The sequence below is a fragment of the Nansenia antarctica genome (assembly GCF_963989245.1).
Source record: "Nansenia antarctica genome assembly, chromosome: 5".
Lineage (NCBI taxonomy): Eukaryota > Metazoa > Chordata > Actinopteri > Argentiniformes > Microstomatidae > Nansenia > Nansenia antarctica.
In genome coordinates, this window is record NC_137690.1 from 38,870,863 (window position 1) to 38,894,159 (window position 23,297).

General features: G+C 46.5%; 1 protein-coding gene across 1 annotated transcript in view; it reads left to right on the forward strand.

Annotated features, from left to right (window-relative positions):
- The window catches only part of herc1 (HECT and RLD domain containing E3 ubiquitin protein ligase family member 1), a 215,688-nt gene that overhangs the window by 123,603 nt on the left and 68,788 nt on the right, over positions 1-23,297 (forward strand). The window contains exons 50-58 of the mRNA XM_080532022.1: positions 781-833; positions 6,595-6,795; positions 7,044-7,218; positions 8,691-8,964; positions 11,398-11,611; positions 12,930-13,135; positions 18,368-18,495; positions 19,402-19,526; positions 22,640-22,840. Of these exons, the coding sequence (XP_080388148.1) occupies positions 781-833; positions 6,595-6,795; positions 7,044-7,218; positions 8,691-8,964; positions 11,398-11,611; positions 12,930-13,135; positions 18,368-18,495; positions 19,402-19,526; positions 22,640-22,840 (1,577 nt within the window). The remainder of the gene's footprint in view (positions 1-780; positions 834-6,594; positions 6,796-7,043; positions 7,219-8,690; positions 8,965-11,397; positions 11,612-12,929; positions 13,136-18,367; positions 18,496-19,401; positions 19,527-22,639; positions 22,841-23,297) is intronic.

Consider the following 23,297-nt stretch of genomic DNA (forward strand, 5'->3'; position numbering starts at 1 on the left):
AATTCTCATCTAGATCTGTCTCAAACTATGCCGTATTGGGTCCTTGAATTTGAGGGAATTGAGTCTTGAAAGTCCTTGAAAAGTGCTTGAATTTGATGTTTCAGAAGGTGTGGGAACCCTGTACATAGAACACAATTACATGACCTAGAACACAACTATATGTGACAGCCGCTGGTGAAATGTGCAACCAGTAGCTAAAGTCATTTTTCAGTTTTTTTACATGTGCTTAAACTACAGATTGTAAGCTTTCAAATGATGTGTTATACATTGAAATCGGAGAAGAATTGAACGCGACAGGCGTATTTGAATGTTGGTACACCTCAAACACAGAATGGGAGAAAAGTTACTCTAAACGCAGCCACAGCTATAAACGCTGCTAACAGCTAGCGGCTAACAGCTAGCACCTAACATCACAGCATGCTGAGAGAACATCGACATGCTAAAAACACATAACTACACATAATTAGATGAACACACTGTCCTTGCTTTTGAACACGTCCTAAAACGAAAGTATGTTTACAAGTCATTATCACTTACCGGTAGCCTCCGGCAAACGAGAACAGTGAATCCAATCCACATATTATAAGTATTTAGTGATCGTTAAACTGGTGTTTATTATATCGAGTGGGTGCTTCAAATTGGTTTTATGTAAAAAATTGTGAGGTTATATAACTGTGTTCAGTCAGAGGTGAGGTTATATAACAGTGTTCAGTCAGAGGTGAGGTTATATAACAGTGTTCAGTCAGAGAGGAGGTTATCTAACAGTGTTGTGTCTCACAGGTATAAAGGCCAGGCGCCTGACCTCCTGGGGAAGCAGGACAGCGTGTATGAAGGTGGGTAGAGACATGAAGCTGTATGAATGATGGTATGTCTGGTGGTGTGGGTGTATGAATGATGGTGTGTTTGGTGGTGTGGGTTTATGAATGATGGTGTGTTTGGTGGTGTGGGTTTATGAATGATGGTGTGTTTGGTGGTGTGGGTGTATGAATGATGGTGTGTTTGGTGGTGTGGGTGTATGAATGATGGTGTGTTTGGTGGTGTGGGTGTATGAATGATGGTGTGTTTGGTGGTGTGGGTGTATGAATGATGGTGTGTTTGGTGGTGTGGGTGTATGAATGATGGTGTGTTTGGTGGTGTGGGTGTATGAATGATGGTGTGTTTGGTGGTGTGGGTGTATGAATGATGGTGTGTTTGGTGGTGTGGGTGTATGCATGATGGTGTGTGTCAGTGGCGCCGGCAGGATTCGATTTCATAGTACGCACAGAAACGTAAAAAACTTTGCAGAAATAGCGCAGACTAGCCTACAATATACATAGGTTGGATGATTGTATCACCTATTCATAGTTTTCAGTCACGTGACTGGCACAGAGCCCTGGCGGCCAAAACATAGTGGAAACTCCGTAGAACTGCAGCACTGACCTGTCATTTCCCACCTGTTTCAAGCAACAATTATTTAGATCACCTCTCAAAAGAAGAAAAACAAAGATATGTGAACAAACTACACATTTTGGGCACTTGCGATCCATATAGAGCACCCGCCGCAGTATTTCAATCACTAAAAACAGTGAAGTCGCTGCCAGAGCTGCAGTTCGGTGATGTCTATATATCTTGTGGAGAATCTTTCCCCTCACACTGCCGCCAGGATGAAAGCGTCCAGAAGTACAGACAGTTATCTGTTAGATCTGGATGGGTCAATAATGCTAATGTTAGCTAGCTAGCTAAAGGACCTACTACACAACCAACTCCAAGCTGGTAGCATCCACAACAAACCATGTCAGAACGATTATGCAAAGATAATGACTAAAAATAGAATAACTAGGCTAGTCAAAGTCAAAGTCAACTTTATTGTCAATCCAATATATGTACAGACATGGATTATATGTACAGTCAATCCAATATATGTACAGACACAAGATTAGAAAATAACTATATATACAAAAAATACTAGATAAAAGATTTGAAATGTGCGGTACAATGTACAGGGGTGGAATACAATATGAACAATGACAATAGTGCAATAGTGGTAATTGGCTCAGTATAATCGAGTAAAGTGGCTCAGTAAATTATTAAAATCATCAGTGTTTACTTGAGCTTAATCTTCTCCTCTGAGTTTTTCTTTTTCGGACGGAATTCTGTAGAAGCCCAACCCAGGGTCGTCTCCTCGTCGGTTAGTGCACCCGATTGCACAGCAACTATCCAGCATTTTGTCAAACAACTAATTACTTGGTAAAAACCTGATAAAATAGCTGGCAGGCAGCGGAAGAAAGATTTGTTTTGCCCGCCAGGTGGGCGTTCCCCTTATGCCGTGACGACCTCGAAACACAGATGAAAACAGCCCAGGTGACAGCGCATGCGCACCTAACACATGGGGAAAACAAAGGGCCTATTTGGTGACACTGTGACAGCGCACCAATACATAAGCTAGCACCGAAACGAGAGTTTTGCACTCGCTTTAGGCCTACAACACACACAGCAGCACACACGTTTCAACGACCAGATATGTGACAATATAGGCTAGCCCAGACAGAAGCCGCTGCACCACTTATATATAACAATAAAAGCAAGACCAAACCAATCCGACTGGCAATAAAATCATAAAATGTTCCTACCTATTTGAAGTGAAGTCTGTGTCTCCCCGTTGCATCAAACTCCAGCAGAATGGCCTCCGCATCAATAGGAATATCATGATGTATATTCATAAGGGCAAGTCCACTCAGTCTCTTGTCTGTCATGCTGTTCCGGAGATATGTCTTCAAGCGACGTAAACAGCTGAATGAACGCTCCGCACTGGCAGTGGACACAGGCATTGTTAGGAGAACCTTCATGACAGTATGCAGGTTGGGGTAGAAGTCTGCGGTTAGTCTCAGAACTTGGAGGATGTCACTGGTGACAGGTGTATCATGCGGCCTGTTGCGCTCCCTCCACAGATTAAGCTCCATATCTGCAGTGTCAACACTGGGCATCAGCGCACCATACTCCTCCTTGATCTCCCTCCATAAACTGTCCGTCAACAGTGGCAATTTGTCGGGTAGAAGGTACTGGGCTTTAAGGCGTGGCAGTGCAAGGCATACTCTGTCTCTCACCTCTGTGGTCAGGTGGTCGATGAACGGAAAGAAAATGGTTCTTTTCCAGTACTCTAGTGGGTTTTCTGCAGGTGTGTTAGACCTGTGGGCTTGTCTTTTGGCGATGCGAGGCAGTGAAGGGACAACATCAACAATCGCAGCCAGAGAGCATGTTTTTCCCCATATATCGCTGTATGTGGAGTCATCTCTTTTGTGCTCAAGCACACTCACAAGATCTGTGGCCATTTGAGCGGCCATAGGTAGCTCGCATTTTGGATTCTGTAAGCCATTACTCAGCGGTGTCAGGCAGTGAAGAAGCTCCTGAGTAATGATTAGACAGACGATGAATTCAAAGGTCTCCATGGCCCGAGTGAGGGAGGATGCTGTGGAGCTGCATTTGGCGTCAGTGTCTGTTTTCAGCTCAGCCAGTGTGGTTAACACGTCCTCGGAGTTTTCGATTATAGTAGACAGACACATATCATGCTGAGACCAGCGGGTATCAGAGAACTTTTGGAGGCGTTTTTTGCTGCTACTGTTGCTCAGTAAGCACTGTAAGCGCTTTGGGGAGGCTGTGATGAAGGTTACTCTCTCTCGACTTGTTTGCAGAGTATTGCGGACCACAGGGATTTTCGTTGAGTGCACAATCGCTAGGTTTAGCGCATGATTTCTACAGTGCACATAGACGGCAGCAGGGTACTGTACTCTGATGTGCGCCTGAACGCCTCGCACCTTCCCACTGACATTCCCAGCGCCGTCATACCCCTGTCCAACCATACGAGCAGGATCCAGATCCAGTTCTCTTAATCGGTTTAACCGAAGTTGGGTCAAGGTCTCGCCTGTTGTGTCAGCAGTAGAAAAAAATCACAAAAAATCCTCTCGCACAGAGTAGCTGCAATCAAAACAGTTCACGTATCTTACTACGAGAGCTACTTGTTCAACGTTGCTTATATCAGCAGTCTCATCAGCCAATAAGGTGAACCACTTGGCATCCCTGCATTTGTTGAGAATTTTGTCTTGAATCTGTTTCCCACATAGTTCAATCAACTCGTTCTGGATTTGATGACTAAAGTACTTTGCGTTACTTGGTGCATTTTCGAAATATTCTTTCAGATTCTCATCTCCTTCAGCACGGTATTTCAGAAGCGCCTGGAAATTACTTCGCTCATCAGTGTGGCCTCGAATGGGTATATTTTGCTGTCCGCAAACAGCAATTAGATCGATGACTGCTTTCAGTCCATGTTTATTGCGCTCTACTGCTTGTTGGTGTGAGCGATCTAATTTGGAATAGATAGACTGGCTCTTTCCCGAAGCAACATCAACAAATTCACCTGCTCGCAGTTGGGCACTAATGTGAGCTGGAGTTGTGTCTTGAAACTATTTTCTTTGCATTACTCCAGTCAGTAAGTGGCTTCGTTCTCAGAATCATGTCTCCTGATGAGAAAAGCATGCAAGCTACACAAAAAACCGCCATCAACGCTTTTACTGTAACGCAGAGTGGGGTAAATGCTCTCATCAAAAAACTCCTCCGGTATTTTCCGTTGCTTCCCACATATTACCCTACTTGGCGGTATCCAACCTCTGGGAGGCTTGAATCTCGTCTGTAACATTTTCAGTTTTACAGAGTCTGATGTCGTTTTCAGTTCACCAATGACACAGCCAATGTCATCTTCAGAGCCAGCACATACAACCTCATACCTCTGCTGCTGTGTGTCCTCGGGGCTCGGCCTAGCTACACAGCTAGCTACCGTAGGGGGCTCGTCACCATGTAGCTGACTGCTGCTGGCGCCTTCGCTGGTGTTCTCTTCGCATATTTTTATTTTCTTCCCTCTCCCAAATGCCTGAAAAAGGGTCAACTGTCTTTTGGACATTTTCACATCACATCAGACACTAGACAGCTAATTAGGAAGCTAGTTGAGCTAGTTGAAAATAATTTTTGCGCCAGAAATGAGTGACAAGTCAAATCAAATGACAGTGACGTAAGCACCAATCATTGGCCTTTATGTTTACAAACAACAAACTAATGAGTGATTGGCTGAACGCAACGTGAAAGAGTTTATTAGGGGGTGTTCACACTTGACTTATTTTTTAAGAAAAAAGCGTGGCCTTCAGCGCCTTTTTACATACAACCCTATGGGAAAAGGGAAAAAGCGGCCGCCTTTTAAAAAGCGTGAGAAAAGCGCAGCTGCCTTTTAACTTTTCAGAAAGGCGCTGTGTGATGTCAAGCGCCTTTCTGACAGCTGACCAATCAGGACGAGGAGAGTAGGTACGCGTGTACCTTCCCTAGTAACCTACTTCCTAGCTACCGGTGCTCCGAGACGTCAGACCCATCAAGATGGACAAAAACAATGCTGCACTACCAGTTGAACAACTCGTGATTGCTACTGGTGTTTCATAACGTGGTTCCAGTGTTAGCAGCATTCGGCAGAAATCTTCATTTTCCGCAACACTGTTGCAAATATACCCAGTTGAGTTCAACACAACACAAAATACATATAATTATTAAGCACGTTTATTACAGAAAGAAAAAAAATCCTTAAAAAAAAAATGTACGCACAGTGCGTACAGGATTCCGGCTGCCGGCGCCACTGGTGTGTGTGGTGGTGTGGGTGTATGAATGATGGTGTGTGTGGTGGTGTGGGTGTATGAATGGTGGGGTATGTGGTGGTGTGGGTGTATGAATGATGGTGTGTGTGGTGGTGTGGGTGTATGAATGGTGGGGTGTGTGGTGGTGTGGGTGTATGAATGATGGTGTGTGTGGTGGTGTGGGTGTATGAATGATGGTGTGTGTGGTGGTGTGGGTGTATGAATGGTGGGGTGTGTGGTGGTGTGGGTGTATGAATGGTGGGGTGTGTGGTGGGGTGGGTTTGCCTCTATATGACTCGGCGTGGGTCTGTGTACGTGTGCACGTGTCTCCGTCTGTGTGTGTGTGTGTGTCTCCGTGTGTGTGTGTGTGTGTATATATGTGTGTGTGTGTGTGTGTGTGTGTGTGTATATGTGTCTCCATGTGTGTGTGGGTCTCCGTGTGTGTGTGGGTGGATCTCTGTGTGTGTGTGTGTGTGTGTGTCTCCATGTGTGTGTGGGTCTCCGTGTGCGTGCGTGCGTGTCTCTGTATGTGTGTATATGTCTCCGTGTGTATGTGTGTCTCTCTTCGTGTGTGTGTGTGTGTGTGTGTGTGTGTGTCTGTCTGTTTGTCTCTGTGTGTATATGTCTCTCTGTGTGTGTGTGTGTGTGTGTGTGTGTGTCTCTCTTCGTGTGTGTGTGTGTGTGTGTCTGTTTGTCTCTCTGTGTGTGTGTGTGTGTGTGTGTGTGTGTGTGTCTCTCTTCATGTGTGTGTGTGTGTGTGTGTGTGTGTGTGTGTCTGTCTGTTTGTCTCTGTGTGTATATGTCTCTCTGTGTGTGTGTGTGTGTGTGTGTCTCTCTTCGTGTGTGTGTGTGTGTGTGTCTGTTTGTCTCTCTGTGTGTGTGTGTGTGTGTGTGTGTGTGTGTCTCTCTTCATGTGTGTGTGTGTGTGTGTGTGTGTGTGTCTCTACAGAGGACTGGGACATGCTGGAGGTGGAGGAGGAGGAGAGGCTGACGGGGGAGGAGGAGTTTGAGCTGCTGTCCGGCCCCCTGGGGCTGGGGGGGGGCAGGGTGGTCCCCCAGGCCGTCTCCTTCCCCGACACCGACCCCCTGGGGGCCTCCGTCGCCATGGTGACCGCCACCAACAGCATGGAGGAGACCCTGCTGCAGATAGGTGAGGGGGGGGGGGGGGGGGGGGGGGCGGGGGGGCGAACACACAAACATACACACACACATACACATACACACAGACACACACACATATACACACACATACACACTGACACAGACACAAACATACACATACACATACACACTCACTGACACATACAGACACAGACACAGACACACACTGATCCAAACGGATCGGAATGTAACCTTAACTAATACTAATTCCTGTGTGTGTGTGTGTGTGTGCCCCAGGCTGCCACAGCGGGGTGGAGAAGGGGTGTGCGGGCCGTGTGACCCTGGGGGAGCAGGCCAGCGCCCTGCTGACGGCCCACGACCGGGTCACCGCCCTGCGCAGGGTCACCAGCGCCGCCCAGGTCCTGCTGGCCCGCACCATGGTGATGAGAGCCCTGAGTCTGCTGTCTGTCAGGTACACACACACACACACACACACACACACACACACACACACACCATGGTGATGAGAGCCCTGAGTCTGCTGTCTGTCAGGTACACACACACACACCATGGTGATGAGAGCCCTGAGTCTGCTGTCTGTCAGGTACACACACACACACACACACACACACACACACACACACACCATGGTGATGAGAGCCCTGAGTCTGCTGTCTGTCAGGTACACACACACACACACACACACACACACACACACACCATGGTGATGAGAACCCTGAGTCTGCTGTCTGTCAGGTACACACACACACACACACACACACACACACACACACACACACACACACACACACTCACACACACCATGGTGATGAGAGCTCTGTCTCTGCTGTCTGTCAGGTACACACACACACACTGTCCCTGCTGTCTGTCAGGTACACACACACACACACACACACACACACACACGCACACACACACACACACACACACACACACACACACACACACACTGTCCCTGCTCTCTGTCAGGTACACACACACACACACACACACACACACACACACACACACACACACACCATGGTGATGAGAGCCCTGAGTCTGCTGTCTGTCAGGTACACACACACACACACACACACACACACACACACACACACACTGTCCCTGCTGTCTGTCAGGTACACACACACACACACACACTGTCCCTGCTCTCTGTCAGGTTCACACACACACACACACTGTCCCTGCTCTCTGTCAGGTACACACACACACACACACACACACACACACACACACAGATTGACAGTCTTTATGGTGGTTGTGTTCCTTTGGACGTCCTTTTACTGTCACAACAGCTCACACATCTTGCTGCTGTGTTTGCACATTGTTGGTCTTCACCCAGCAGATATGGCAGTTGTTTGTCATTAATCATGTCTTCAAAATCCTTTGGGGTGTTTGTAATCTGTGGGAAGTATGTGTCTCTGATGTCTTTGTACAGTTGGCAGGTACTTAAAAAGTGCAGCTCTGTTTCCACCTCATCTCTCTCACACACACACACACACACACACAAACTCACACACTCTCTCTCTCACACACACACACTCATGCACTCTCTCTCTCACACACACACACACACACACACACACACACACACACACAGTCTCTCTCTCACACAGACTCACTCACACACACACACACATGCTCTCACTCACACACTCTATCACACAAACACATACACACACACACACACACTCACTCAAGCTGAGCTCTTGTATACATGGTCTATATGTATGAGTGTCTGAGTGAGTCTCCCTCCCTCCCCCCCCCTCCCTCCCCCCCCTCCCTCCCCCTCCTCTCCCTCCTCCCTCCCTCCCTCCCCCTCCCCTCCCTCCTCCCCCCCTCCCCTCCCTCCTCCCCCCCTCCCCTCCCTCCTCCCCCTCCCTCCTCCCTTCTCCCTCCCTCCTCCCCCTCCCTCCCTCTCAGTGGGTCCAGCTGCAGCCTGGCCGCGGGCCTGGAGTCCCTGGGGCTGACGGACATCCGCACGCTGGTCCGGCTGATGTGCCTGGCGGCGGCGGGGCGGGCAGGCCTGTCCACCAGCCCCTCCCTGGGCTCCTCCCTGGGCCCGGCGGAGCGGCCGCGCGGTGCCCCCAAGCCCGGCAAGCCCATCTCCTGCCTGGCCTACCTCAGCACCGCCGTGGGCTGCCTGGCCTCCAACAGCCCCACGGCCGCCAAGCTGCTAGTGCAGCTCTGCACACAGGTACCCCCCCCCCCTCAGGCCCCCCTGACACCCCCCCCCTCAGACCCCCTGACACCCTTGACCAGCGGTCTTCTGTGGCGTACTCGGTAGAGCAGATTTACGTGTCGTACAACGCTTAGCTTGTGGGTTCGATTCCCGCCGATGACCGTATATACTGTACACAGCTCCCAAAACAAGCTGTGTTAGTTGACTAGCGACGTATCGTTGATTTTCAACAACGCGAAAATGTATTCACATTTTTTTGAAAGCAAAGTCAGATCATTACATCAGATCCTGATATGCGGACCAAAGCATTAGAACGTGTCACAAATGTGTACGACCGTAAATGAACCCAGTAAATGTAAACGTGTACGACCCTAAATGAACCCTATAAGCAGGGTTTGACGCTTACCTTTTCCCCAGGTAGCACTGTGCTACCATGTCAAAAAATTTAGTAGCACACCAAGAATTTCAGTAGCACAATGAAAATTGCGCAATTTTCGTATGACGACAACAAATTATCATAATCATAACATATCAGAATTATCATAACCGGCTCTTGACACTGTAGGTGTTTATTAATGCCTGTGTGGTGTTATTTTTAAATGTTTACATTTTTGAGTTAGTAATTCATAAAATACAAAGGTTCCATCTCACAGAACATAATGGAATGTAAAAACTTTGACGCTCAATATCTCTGAACTGCCCTAAGCGGAGATAGAACCTTATCATTCTAAACGGAGATAGAACCTTATCATTCTAAACGGAGATAGAACCTTCTCATTCTAAACGGAGATAGAACCTTCTCATTCTAAACGGAGATAGAACCTTCTCATTCTAAACGGAGATAGAACCTTATCATTCTAAACGGAGATAGAACCTTATCATTCTAAACGGAGATAGACTTTGTATGTTAATATCAAAGGACCATGTTGGAAATAGGTGTTCACACTTTCACATGTCATCCCTTGGATTACTGCTTACTGTCGAACCATGAATAAACTCAATCAATCAATCAATCAAAGAGACAAAGCGGAGATTCCTTATTTGACAGCATCTAGACAACACAGCTCCGAGTCTGCCCAACCAGGTTAATGCCAGCACTCCAAAACCAACTCAGTAATCAATCAGCCAAACAGTGGTGAATATGCAAACCGTATAGCAGCCATTAATATGCAGCATACACAGGTAAGCCTACCTGGCTTCTAGGGCTGGGTATCGCCACTATTTTCCCAAAACGATTCGATTCCGATTCACCAGCTCAGTGAGCTCACGATTCGATTCGATTCACGATTCGATTCGATTCGATTCGATTCCGATTCGATCTAGTTAAAATATACATTTTTTGCTTGAATATGAAAGAGATTCTCAGAATTAATGCTATAAATGGTTCAAGGAACCCTATAACATGTAGCATTGTTAAACATATCAATGAATTGACTCCAAAGCAGTTACATGAATGTACTTTTTATTTACATATGACTTTGCTTTTGTCCAGCTCATCTCTATCGTCACATTTTTTAAATCCAAAATGCACCCAGACATCTGACTTTAAGCCTGGTGGTGACTTGAGTGTCCCTGCCATCGCCATGTTTTTAGATTTTAGTGTTGAGACCTCACGTTGCGTGAGATATGATCAATTCTTGTAGCACGAGATCTCGTTGCGGGTTGAAGCTGCAAGCAAAAAAAAAAAAAAAAAAAAAAAAAAAAAAAGATCGATCTCGGGATTTAGGAATCGATAATCGCTCATTTTAATGAAGATCGATTCAGAATCGGGAAATCGATTTTTTGAACCCAGCCCTACTGGCTTCTGTGATTGTCTTTGGCTGCAGGTCCCGAAGTTAATATGTTGACAAGTTCAGTGATTTATCTCCTATGGTCACTTGTGATCATGAGGGACATGATCCCCATGATCTCTTACTCAGGGACACAGAGGCTCTCACAGTATGAATGAATGAATGAATGAATGGTCTTTATTGTCATTGCTATAGTACAGGTACCAAACAACGAAATTTAGGAGGGGTGGCTCCCCTGGTGTTAGGGGAATTTTTTTATTTAAATTTTTTTATTTATTTATTTATTTATTTTTTGTCGCACTGGTGCGATTGAATGTATTTCCAAGTCGCACAGAAATATATTCACTCGCAAATGCGACCAAAACAGTCGCACTGTCGAACCCTGCTATAAGTCTAAACGTGTACGACCCTAAATGAACCCTATAAGTCTAAACGTGTACGACCGTGAATGAACCCTATAAGTCTAAACGTGTATGACCCTAAATGAACCCTATAAGTCTAAACGTGTACGACCGTGAATGAACCCTATAAGTCTAAACGTGTATGACCCTAAATGACCCCTATAAGTCTAAACGTGTACGACCGTGAATGACCCCCCCCCCCCCCCCGTGTCTCTCCCGCCCTGCGGTCCCCCCCCCCCCCCCCTCCCCTGATCCAGAACCTGATCTCTGCGGCCACGGGGATGAACCTGACCACGGTGGACGACCCGGTCCAGAGGCGGTTCCTGCCCAGCTTTCTGCGGGGCGCGGCCGAGGAGAACAAGCTGGTGACGTCGCCCAACTTCGTGGTGACCCAGGCGCTGGTGGCCCTGCTGGCAGACAAGGGGGCCCGCCTCCGGCCCGGCTACGACAAGACAGACCTGGAGAAGAGAGGTCCGTACCGGGGCCCCGCCTCACACGCTCTGCAGGCCTGTGGGTCTGTGGGTCTGTGGGTTCTGCGGGACGGGGAGGCTGGTGGAGGTAGAAATCGGAGGATGGTGCCCCGCGGTGGTGTAGCGGTCTACGCACTGGCCGCTAGTGCATGCTGCCCACCGGGGCCGGGGTTCGTATCCCGGCTCGCCAGATCCAGATATGGCCGAGGCACACGGGAAGCGGCATATTGGCCGGCCGCTTCCGAGGGGGGTATAGGAGTATTTCTGGACTAGGATCCGTCGCGCAACACCGCCCCCTGGGTGCCGGAATAACGGTACTGGGCTCGAGGAGCCAGTCAGCCTAGTCTGCCTGGCGCCCTCCTCTGGGACTGCCGGCCACGGGGTCGTGCGGCGGATCCTATGCAATAGGCAGGGGATAATTGGATGCTAAGTTGGGTTAAATTGGCTACCAAATTGGGTGAAAAAGGGATAAAATCTGAAAAACAAATAAAAAAAATAAAAAAGAAATCGGAGGATGAGGGTCGTTGTAACGCACGGAAATGGAACGAGGAAGGATATCAAACATACCGGTCCTCATTCCGTTCCGTGCGTTAGAACGAGCCCCCCCTCCGTCCTCCTGCTACCTCCACCAGCCCCCCCCCCAGCCCCGCTCCGTCTGGCCCTGGAGTGTGGTTGAATTGAGGCTGTAGTGTGGTTAAGTTGAGGCTGGAGTGTGGTTGAGTTGAGTCTGTAGTGTGGTTGAGTTGAGGTCACGGCTGCATTGTGTGGTTGTGTTTCACACGTTGTCTCTCATTCATTATTCATGAGTACATGTTCATTTCACTATGTTTTGCAACATATTCTTATTCTTATTATTTTGATCTTGTTTGGAATTACATTTTGGATATATATATATAAAAAATATATATTATATACACTATTAGCATTATTAGCATTAGCATCACTATTAGCATGATTAGGGTTAGCATCACTATTAGCATTATTAGCATTAGCATCACTATTAGCATTATTAGCATTAGCATCACTATCATCTCTTCTCCATGCTGTGTCATGTTCTACCCCTGCTGTTCCTGTGGTGTTTTTTGTTTTGTTTTGTTTTTGATCCGTTGTCCCTTTTCTTCTCCCCATTCTCTCTCTCTCTCTCTCTCTCTCTCTCTCTCTCTCTCTCTCTCTCTCTCTCTCTCTCTCTCTCTCTCTCTCTCACACACCCGGGCGACCCTGGCTCACCCTCGCCCCCTCTCTCGCGTGTCTCTCTCTTGCCCTAGCAGGTCTAATTGCCAGTTTGTATGCCCACCCCTCCTATAACCCCTCCGCTGTAGGGCCCCTGGAGCTAGCCAACGCGCTGGCGGCCTGCTGCCTGTCCTCCTGTCTGTCCTCCCAGCACCGCCAGTGGGCCGCGCAGCAGCTGGTGCGCACGCTGGCCGCGCACGACCGCGACAACCAGAGCCGCCCGCAGACCTTCGCCGACATGGCCGGGGACCTGCGCAAGTGCTCGCTGGTCAAGCTGGAGGCTCACCAGAGCAGGGTGAGGAGATCAGGGCTTTTTTAATTTATTTTTTTGGGATCATGACGTTTATTTTTTTCATTAACTGAATGTTTTTTTTTCACTGGAAAACTGAGAGATGCAGGGAGGGAGGGAGGTAGAGGAAGCTACCTTGACGTAGGATGGGGGGGTGTCTGAGTGTTCCCTTCAAACCCCCCCCTCCCTCCCTCCTCTGCCTCTCTACCTCCCTCCTCTGCCTCTCTACCACCCCCCCTCCCTCCTCTGCCTCTCTACCTCCCCCCCTCCCTCCTCTGCCTCTCTACCACCCCCCCTCCCTCCTCTGTCTCTCTACCTCCCTCCCTCCTCTGCCTCTCTACTTCTCTCCATTCTCTTCTCCAGGGAGGGAGGTATGATTATAGTGCACTTTAGTCATAATACCTCACACACAAGCGTGTACACACACACACACACACACACACACACACACACACACACACACACACACACAGGTTTACTGTTAGTCTGAACTGCACACTGGCAATCTGAAAAAGCGGTGGTGTGGTGTGTTTGTAAAGTAACTGTCTGCCTGCCTGCCTCCCTAGTCAGTCAGTCAGTCAGTCAATAACACAGTCAGCCAGCCAGACAGACAGTCACACGGCCAAACAGTCACTCACACAGTCAGTCAGTAACTGTGTCAGGATTTCCGTTTTGTGCCGGTCAACGTGTCCGGGAAGATTTCAATTTACCGGACAAACGTGAGATATTCCGGTCATCATATTCAAATATAATATAGCTGTTTGTCGCGGTGATTAGCTGTTGTGTAGCCTATATATGCCGTTTAATGTCTATTTCTCATCCGATACGATTAGATCGCGAACTATATAATAATATAAGCTTTCATGATTCGCATGTGCTACTATGGCATAATATGTCCAGGGCTGCACGCGCGCCACACTGGGCAGCCTAGTCACCTTTGCTACTTTGAATTACGACTGTAGGCTACTTTAAGATGTTTATTTCAATTGCATTAATGGGATTTGAGTATGTAATTGGTAATTTTAAGTATGCCTAGTTTAGCTTTTCATTTGAACTTTTTCATTTGAACGGACTGCATCGATCGATCAATGAACGGACTCCACATTACGTTAACTGAAGTGTGTTAAATAGTTTCACGACAGTAATGTAAGTTTTTTATATTCTCTTTCCAGTTTTATCCTTTTTATCAATAAAACAACGTAATTTCTATAACCACGTCTCGCTGATTGGGAAGGCATTAAGTCTAGCTGCCAGTCAAATCATACTTACTCGGACTCGGGAGTATGAGAATGGGGAGGATGTATCGGGGGGATACACACCCGTGGACTATTTCACCTTAGTGGCACAAATTAAACTCTAACACTATAGATAGACTAAATTGAACTAAAATGATGGACACCGACTGAATAACTGAGTGGGGGGAAGACAGGTCTCAAATGTGGAACAATTATAACATTTAATACATAAAGATAAAACATACACAAATATATAACATTGATATCCCTAAACTCAAATGTAGTGTGGTATTGTCAACCTAATCTAATCAATCCTAATTAATGGTACCAGTAGCCCAGGCTGTCGATAGTAGCGCACTACTCCCGTAGTACTTCTCCCGACTCAGGGCTGGAACGGGCACGGCAGGCTCAATCAATGAACGGGGTTGAGATGGCTAGCGTCCTTTACTAGCCGCATCTCACGGCCCTCGGTGGTCATTCACTGTGCTCTAGCACATCCAAAACACGCAGAACAATAACCTTGACTCCGGTCACTGCAGTGGTTTTATTTAGACTAGATCAAACTAAATTAACTGACTAAACTACTCGCGCCGTTGAGAGACAGGGTTGCCAGATGGGGCGGGTTACCGCCGAATGGGCTACTGGGTTTAGCGGTTATTTTCACCGGACAATATGACCGAAGAGGTTTAAATATGTCGGACTTCAACAGATTTTATCGGACAAAGACCGGTAATTACCGGTTAACGGAAACCCTGAACTGTGTGTGTATTATTATGATTATTCCAGGTGATCGTGTGTGTGTGTGTGTGTGTATGAAGGTTCCAGGTGATCGTGTGTGTGTGTGTGTGTGTGTGTGTGTTGTTCAATGTTCGTTCCTTAAGTACGTTTTAATAAAGTAGCTGGCAAAGTGCTGTCCTCTCCAGTCAACAACCTGAGGCAGAGAGGCCCAGAGCACTGTGAGAGTTCCACGTTCATATCCCAGGAGAGCTTCTGTCACCTGCGGCCGTAGGGTGGGCTGAGCAGGGTATCCGCAGTGTCTTGAAAAGTATTAAAAGTTGATAAATCAATTTTGGGAAAATCAAGACCCTTAATAAGTATTAAAAAGTCTTATCACGATTTTATGAGGTCTTGAATTGTTCTTTTTCTGAATTAGACTCTGTCCAAAGAGTTTGAGTTCTAACAACATTTAAGTAAAAGTTCGTGAATTTATTAGTTTTATTAAAAAACAAAGATGAACCCGGAAATTCTGTTGTATGATAGTGGTCTTGTCTATTGCAAACTACAACTGTTAAGTTAAAGGTGTCACTGATGTAAACGGTTACAGCTCGAAGTGGCGGTGAGGTCTGGAAAAATATTGACAAGGTATTTTAAAAGTCTTAGAAAGGTATTGAAATTAACCTCAAGATTCCTGTATATACCCTGATGTAGAAGCGCATCTGTATTCAGGTGGTGTGTTTGTTAAGTAACTGTCTGCCTGCCTCCCTAGTCAGTCAGTCAGTCAGTCAGTCAATAACACAGTCACATGGCCAAACAGTCAGTCACACAGTCAGTCAGTTTACTGTGTGTGTATTATTATGATTATTCCAGGTGATCGTGTGTGTGTGTGTGTATGAAGGTTCCAGGTGATCGTGTATGTGTATTAGGGATGGACGGTTTCCAATTATTGAAACCGAAAAACCGTCAGAGAGTAAAACCGCGGTTTTCCGGTTAACCGAAAAATACAGTAAAAAAAAAAAAAAAAAGTGGAAAAAAAAAAGTGAAAAAAATAAAAAAAAATAAAAGAGCGCCAATTTCAAATAATTGAGCCCTACTGCTACAATACACTAATGTCGAACACCATTAAAACACCGTAAGCACAGTCGCAACACATTTAGGCTACTTAGTTTCACAAATATAAGTGGAAAGGCAGACTTTTGTAAGCTACACCATACATGAAAACACATGAACACTTAACACACCAGCTCCGCTGATCCAGGGTGCACGCCTGCACGGAAGATCATCTCTTGGAACAACGTCTTCATTGAATGAACTGCTTTCTCAATATCTTGGTTCTTAGACAAAGTTTCAGCTGCTGCTCAATGTATTTAAATATTTGAATACTGCTCAATAATCACTGAAATATTAGACTTAGAATTATGCAGTGAACATACTTAAAGCTTTTCATAAAAACCACATGCCGCGAGACTGACTCGTCCTGAACTGTCGTAAGTCAATCAACAAAGAATGCCCCATCAAAATAAAAGTGCCCATGGTAGAGCTGTCAAAATAGAGCTTTCAAAATAAATGTACTAATACAGATAGAGATAAATACAGAACTACCTTTGCGTCACTAAGTGACCGCGTATCTTCTGAGACATGCGTTCTGTCATCACTTTCAGTAGCGCCTTCACACACAGTGGCGCTGTGCACAAACACTCTTGATCCGTATAGCTCTTGTTTTATTATATTGTGGTTTAGTAAATACTGCACTTGGAGTTACATTCAATGCATGATTTGTGCTATAGAACATAAATAAAGTTTGATTGATTGATTGATATCAAATCAAATCACATTTTATTTCTATAGCGCATTTCTCACAAAAGTGACCCAATGCGCTTTACAGAGAGCAGCGAAAATGATCTTATTAAATGTAAGCGAGTAATTGTAAAAAACCTTTCCTATCTACCAATAACTGAAGGCAACTATCTTTCCCATAGAGTGATTCGTTACCCTTAAATATAATCCCAATTAGATATTAATCCTCAGTTATTCTTCACAACTGACCAAACCTCTCACTCATTGCGCGGCAGATTCAGACTGTATCATTGTTATTTTCACACACGACAAACATGTGACATGTTCCAGTTTTATTCTTATTCTATTTTATTCTTCTAAAAAAAAAAAAAAAAAAAAAAAAAAAACGGTTTCAGACGGTTTTGATAAAAAACCGTTTCTATTTTTATAAACCCCGGTTTTCGGTTTAACCGAAAAACCGTCCATCCCTAATGTGTATGTGTGTGTGTGTGTGTGTGTGTGTGTGTGTGTGTGTGTGTGTGTGTGTGTGTGTGTGTTGTTCAATGTTCGTTCCTTAAGTAAGTTTTAATAAAGAAGTTGGAATAGTGCTGTCCTCTCCAGTCAACAACCTGAGGCAGAGAGGCCCAGAGCAGTGTGAGAGTCCCACGTTCATATCCCAGGAGAGCTTCTGTCACCTGCGGCCGTAGGGTGGGCTGAGGAACACTGGGTTCTTTCCTTTACACATACACCAGCCTTTGTTCCATATAGAATGTCACCTTTCCATATAGAATTACAACTTTCACCGGGGTTGTTTGCGCAAGCCCGACAACGCTACTAGATACTGGATATTTTTACCTGTGTGCAATTTTACTCCGGACAAGTAAAACGGCGTTAATGTCGAGCCCTGCTTTAGCCTTGATAAGAAAGGTGACATTCTATATGGAACAAAGGCTGGTTGTCCTCTCCTTAGGAGCATTCAGATGCATGTCTTGAAAACCACACTATCTGCTCAGAGTGGCACATTACTGTTGTCCTGGCCTTCCGCGATGGACACCGCAGCTCTCGGTCGTAACCCTAACCCTAACTGTGATCCAGCATCAACATCTCCCTCTCGCCTTCCTCACGCATCGTGTACGTCATATGCGGAAATGGGCGTGGTTTCGTCTAAACTTTTGCGATCCGGGTAGGACATGGTTAGAATGCCAGGCAGGACATTTCTAAGTGGGCCCTGAACTCCTGATCAGAAACATTATCCCTGACCAGAGATGGAGGGACCTTGGTTGCCAAAGCTCTTTAGTATGGGACAGAAACAGACTGTTGAGTTATGAAGGAAAGTTCAGGAGGTTAACAGACGTTCTTACTTTAAAGTGAGAGTTTGTGGATCACATAAAACACACAGCGTAATGATTTATGACATGCCTCGTTCAGATGGCTAGACCCAAGTGAGAGCTTTAACACACAAATGAACATTTAGTATTGACACAGATATGTGTGTGTGTGTGTGTTGCAGGTGATCACGTGTGGCTGCTGCAGTAAGAAAGGTCTGCTGGCCACCAGCGGGAACGACGGCACTGTCAGGATCTGGAACGTCACCAAGACACAGTACACCCTGCAACAGACCTGCGTCTTCAACAGGACGTAAGACACACACACACACCCTAACCCTGCAACAGACCTGCGTCTTCAACAGGACGTAAGACACACACACACACCCTAACCCTGCAACAGACCTGTGTCTTCAACAGGACGTAAGACACACACACACACCCTAACCCTGCAACAGACCTGCGTCTTCAACAGGACGTAAGACACACACACACACCCTAACCCTGCAACAGACCTGCGTCTTCAACAGGACGTAAGACACACACACACACACACACACACACACATACCCTAACCCTGCAACAGACCTGCGTCTTCAACAGGACGTAAGACACACACACACACACACACCCTAACCCTGCAACAGACCTGCGTGTTCAACAGGACATAAGACCCCCCCCCCCCCCCCACACACACACACACACACACACACAGACCCAGTACACCCTGCAACAGACCTGCGTCTTCAACAGGACATAAGACCCCCCCTACACACACACACACACACAGACCCAGTACACCCTGCAACAGACCTGCGTCTTCAACAGGACGTAAGACACACACACACCCTAACCCTGCAACAGACCTGCGTGTTCAACAGGACGTAAGACCCCCCCAAACACACACACACACACACACACACACACACACACCCTAACCCTGCAGCAGACCTGCGTGTTCAACAGGACGTAAGACACACACACACACACACACACACACCCTAACCCTGCAGCAGACCTGCGTGTTCAACAGGACGCAAGACACACACACACACACACACACACACACACCCTAACCCTGCAGCAGACCTGCGTCTTCAACAGGACGTAATAACAGTGTGTGTGTAATAACAGTGTGTGTGTTATAACAGTGTGTGTTGCGTCCTCAGCGAGGGTCCAGAGGAGGGTCTTGTTGTAACAGTGTGTGTTGCGTCCTCAGTGAGGGTCCAGAGGAGGGTCTCGGCTCCCCAGGAGACCCCAGCCTGTCTCCCGTGGCCTGGAGCCTCTCTGGCTGCTACCTGGCTGCTGCCATGGACAAGATGGTCAACATCTGGCAGGTCAACGGTGAGACACACACACACACACACACACACACCAGTGTTTCCTCTAGGATTTGTTACATTAGTGGCGGGGTGGTCAGTTTTCGCGTGCACGCGCATAAAACGCGCACTGGCACTCAAAACAAAGACGGAATTTCACCAAAAACAAACAGACAAAAAAATAGCGGTTAAGTCATTAAAGCCGAGCAGGTGATTTTATATAGAAGGTGATCAAATACCAACATATCCTACAGCTGCAGCGGAACATGCGGAACGCGCATGACACACACACAGAAAGATCATCAGCTCATCGAATATGAAGTACACAAGTAACACACACACAGAAAGATCATCAGCTCATCAAATATGAAGTACACAAGTGAGAGTAGAGTAGGCTACACATGGAACCGGGAACGCGCATACAGCACTGAACAACATCCGTAGAATATAAACTTGTGACTGACAGTCACATACATACATACATACATACATACATACATACATACATACACACACACACACAAAGAAAGATCATCAGCTCATCAATACGAAGTAGGCCTACATGAGAGTACACGCACAAAACCGGCTAACGTTACTGTTTACACAAGTATCAGCGTGTGGCAGTCAGATGGAGCATTCGGTAAACAACCAACAGCAAGGTAATGCTATCAGCTAGTAAATGCAATAACCCACAGTCGTCGCTGATGATGTTGCATTTTCGATTAGGATACGTATGGGATTAAAGGGATCGGCGCCGGGCGAAGAGAGAGAGAGAGGAGAGTGATTTCCTGAAATCCAAATGTCCAGCGAAATTCGGACCAATCACAAAACTGTTTTGCAAGCGTGTCGCCTTTTGCCTTTTTTTTTGCCTTTTGACGAACAAAAGACTACATAAAAAAACGACATTATTACATTATTACTGCACTTTGACTTTTTGGGCGCCTGTTGAGAGCGATTCAGTCTCGATTGCAGTGCGAACACAAACAACGAGGTTAATTGCAACATTGTAACATATTGTAACTTACTACACCCTAAATCGTAACGGAATGTAGGTCTGGAAGCGGCCTAAATCTAGCTTCAATCTGCTTTTTTACTCTTCTCCGGCCATAATAACTGAATCAATTAGTGGCGGAGAAAATTCATTCGTGGCGGCCCGCCACGAATCAATGCATATAGAGGAAACACTGCACACACACACACACACACACACACACACACACACACACACAGAGACACACACAGACACAGACACGGACACACACACTGTACACACACACTCACACACACACACACACACACACACACGAAGACCCACACCCACACACACACACACACACACACACACACACACACACACACAGAGACCCACACACACACATGGAGACACATATGAGACAGGACACACACACACACACACACACAGACACGGACACACACACTGTACACACACACACACACACACACTGTACACACACACACACACACACACTGTACACACACACACACACACACTCACACACACACACACACACACACACACACGCGCACACACAGGTTGAGAAGAGGATTTAGCTTCCTTGAATGTGACCGACACTTTCCATGTAAGTTAAAAAACGTTTAAGTACATTTTTGTAAAAGTTAAATATTTAGCCGTTTGACGAAAGGCTCTGAGCCCCACACAGTCCAGAAGTATGGCTGCACCTGGGGTAGTGTGCGTGAAGGGGAAAACCAAATATTTCATGGGTCGACTCAGTCCTGGCCCCCAACAGTGCTGCAGCCAAGACACACACACAGACACACACACACACATATCACAGACCATCTGTCTTTGAACATGTTCTATAGCCCAAGGTTGTGGAAGTCGACAGTGAAAGTGGTCTTAGAGTGGTTGAGTCTTGTGTACTAGGCCCGTGGTGTGTGACCAGCCCCTGTGTTGTGGTGAACTCTCTGTGACCCAACCCTCCCGTATGTCTACCAGGCCGCAGGCTCATCAGCTGAGCTTCGGATCCTTTCTCTCAACAGCCGTACCATGGAAGTCAGCTCGGTTGAGTCGAGCCACACTACATTATTACTGCACTTACTCCAAGTCTCCCAAGGCACATGTGTCTGTCTGCCCATGTCCAAATGGCTGTGAACAGAACTGTCACGGTTCATGTTTCATGTTGTATTGTCACGTCACATTACACAAATGTATGAGAGTCAAATTCTTAGGCTTGGGTTCCTTGACATTGCAGCACAAAGACAAATAAGTCAAGATAAGGAAGTGACAATAGTTACAAGACAGAAGTGAGAGAATTGGACAAGTGACAAGTTGTGGGAAACAAATAAGACAGGATACAATTACCAGTACAAATAGTACAAAATAGTATTGCACTCGGCGGTATATTGCAATTAAGTAAAGTGACTGTGTGCTGAAGGTAGTCCGTAAACATAATAGGGGATAATAGTCATTTGTGTTGTGCTTGTGGATCATTCCGTGTCAAATCATCAAATCAACAAGCCCATGACCCCACCACCACCACCTCAGAGTGTTCTGAAACGGTTCCTGTCGTTAGAAACAGATGTCATCCCCGATAAATGAGCTCATGGCAAGTGCAGAGAAAGTTCAGAAGGTCTATTGATTGGTTAAGGGTCGTTCCATGTCAAAAAAATTGAAAAAGAAACAAAGGGAATTGATCGTATCCATATTGACCAAATATGTGACACGTTCTAATGCTTCGGTCCTCATCTGATGTAATGATCTGACTTAAAAATAATAATAATAACGTATACGCTAGTCAACTAACACAGCTTGTTTTGTGAGCCTGCTAACAATGTAAAGTAGTGTTGGAGTTAACTAGGTAGCAGTAATCCATTGCGTTGCCGTATTTTGGCTTGACTATCGAGTTTGTGTTGTGATTCTCAACAACATTGAAACGTAGTTCCGTGTTTCAAAAGAAAATCCCGAACACTTTGATTGGTTTGCCGACATGCGGACCAAAAGACTAGAACGTGTCACATATTGTCATTTTGTGGGATCAAACCGTCCATGTCATCCATATTGGTGGGATGCTGGGAGTTGGAATCCTCTGTCGGTCTGTTGATTTGACATGAGATGACCGTTGTACCTCCACCCCTCCCCCCCCTCCCCTCCCCTAGGAGGTAAGGGCATCCTGGACGCCCAGCCCCACTGGGTGTCTGCCCTGGCCTGGCCGGAGAAGGAGGCCGTGTCCCTGTGGAGCGGGGAGCCCCGGGATGTGCTTCTGGTGGGCCGCATGGACGGATCTCTGGGCCTCATAGAGGTCCTGGACGCCTCCACCATGCACCGCACGGAGCTGCAGCACTGCTACCGCAACGACGGTCAGTACACTGGGGGGGGGGGGGGTAGGTAATGTAATGTACAGTATGGTCTATACCAGTGTTAATTTTGGCAGGCTTTTTAGTCACTTAGTCTTTGGTGTTTAGATGAAGATGCACACCAGTTCTAGTCACACCAAGTCACCTCCATTTTTCTTAGTTCCAGTCCAGTTCCAGTTGATGAAAACTGAAAACATTCCAGGGCAGTTTCAGTCCACAAAAACTGAGACTGCACTGGAATGTTTTCAGTTTCAGTGTGCATCTTCATCTAAACACCAAAGGGCCCCTGTGCAAAAGTTAGGGAACCATTTTGGATTATTCTTTGTTACCTTTTTAGAAGATGATTACTAAAGCACCACAGTGATTTACTCTTTAGGGCTTCAATGAGTCAGGTGAATATAATTCCAGGGTTGAACTATATATTCTGAAGTAACTCCATGCCTTCTAAAGTATCCGACTG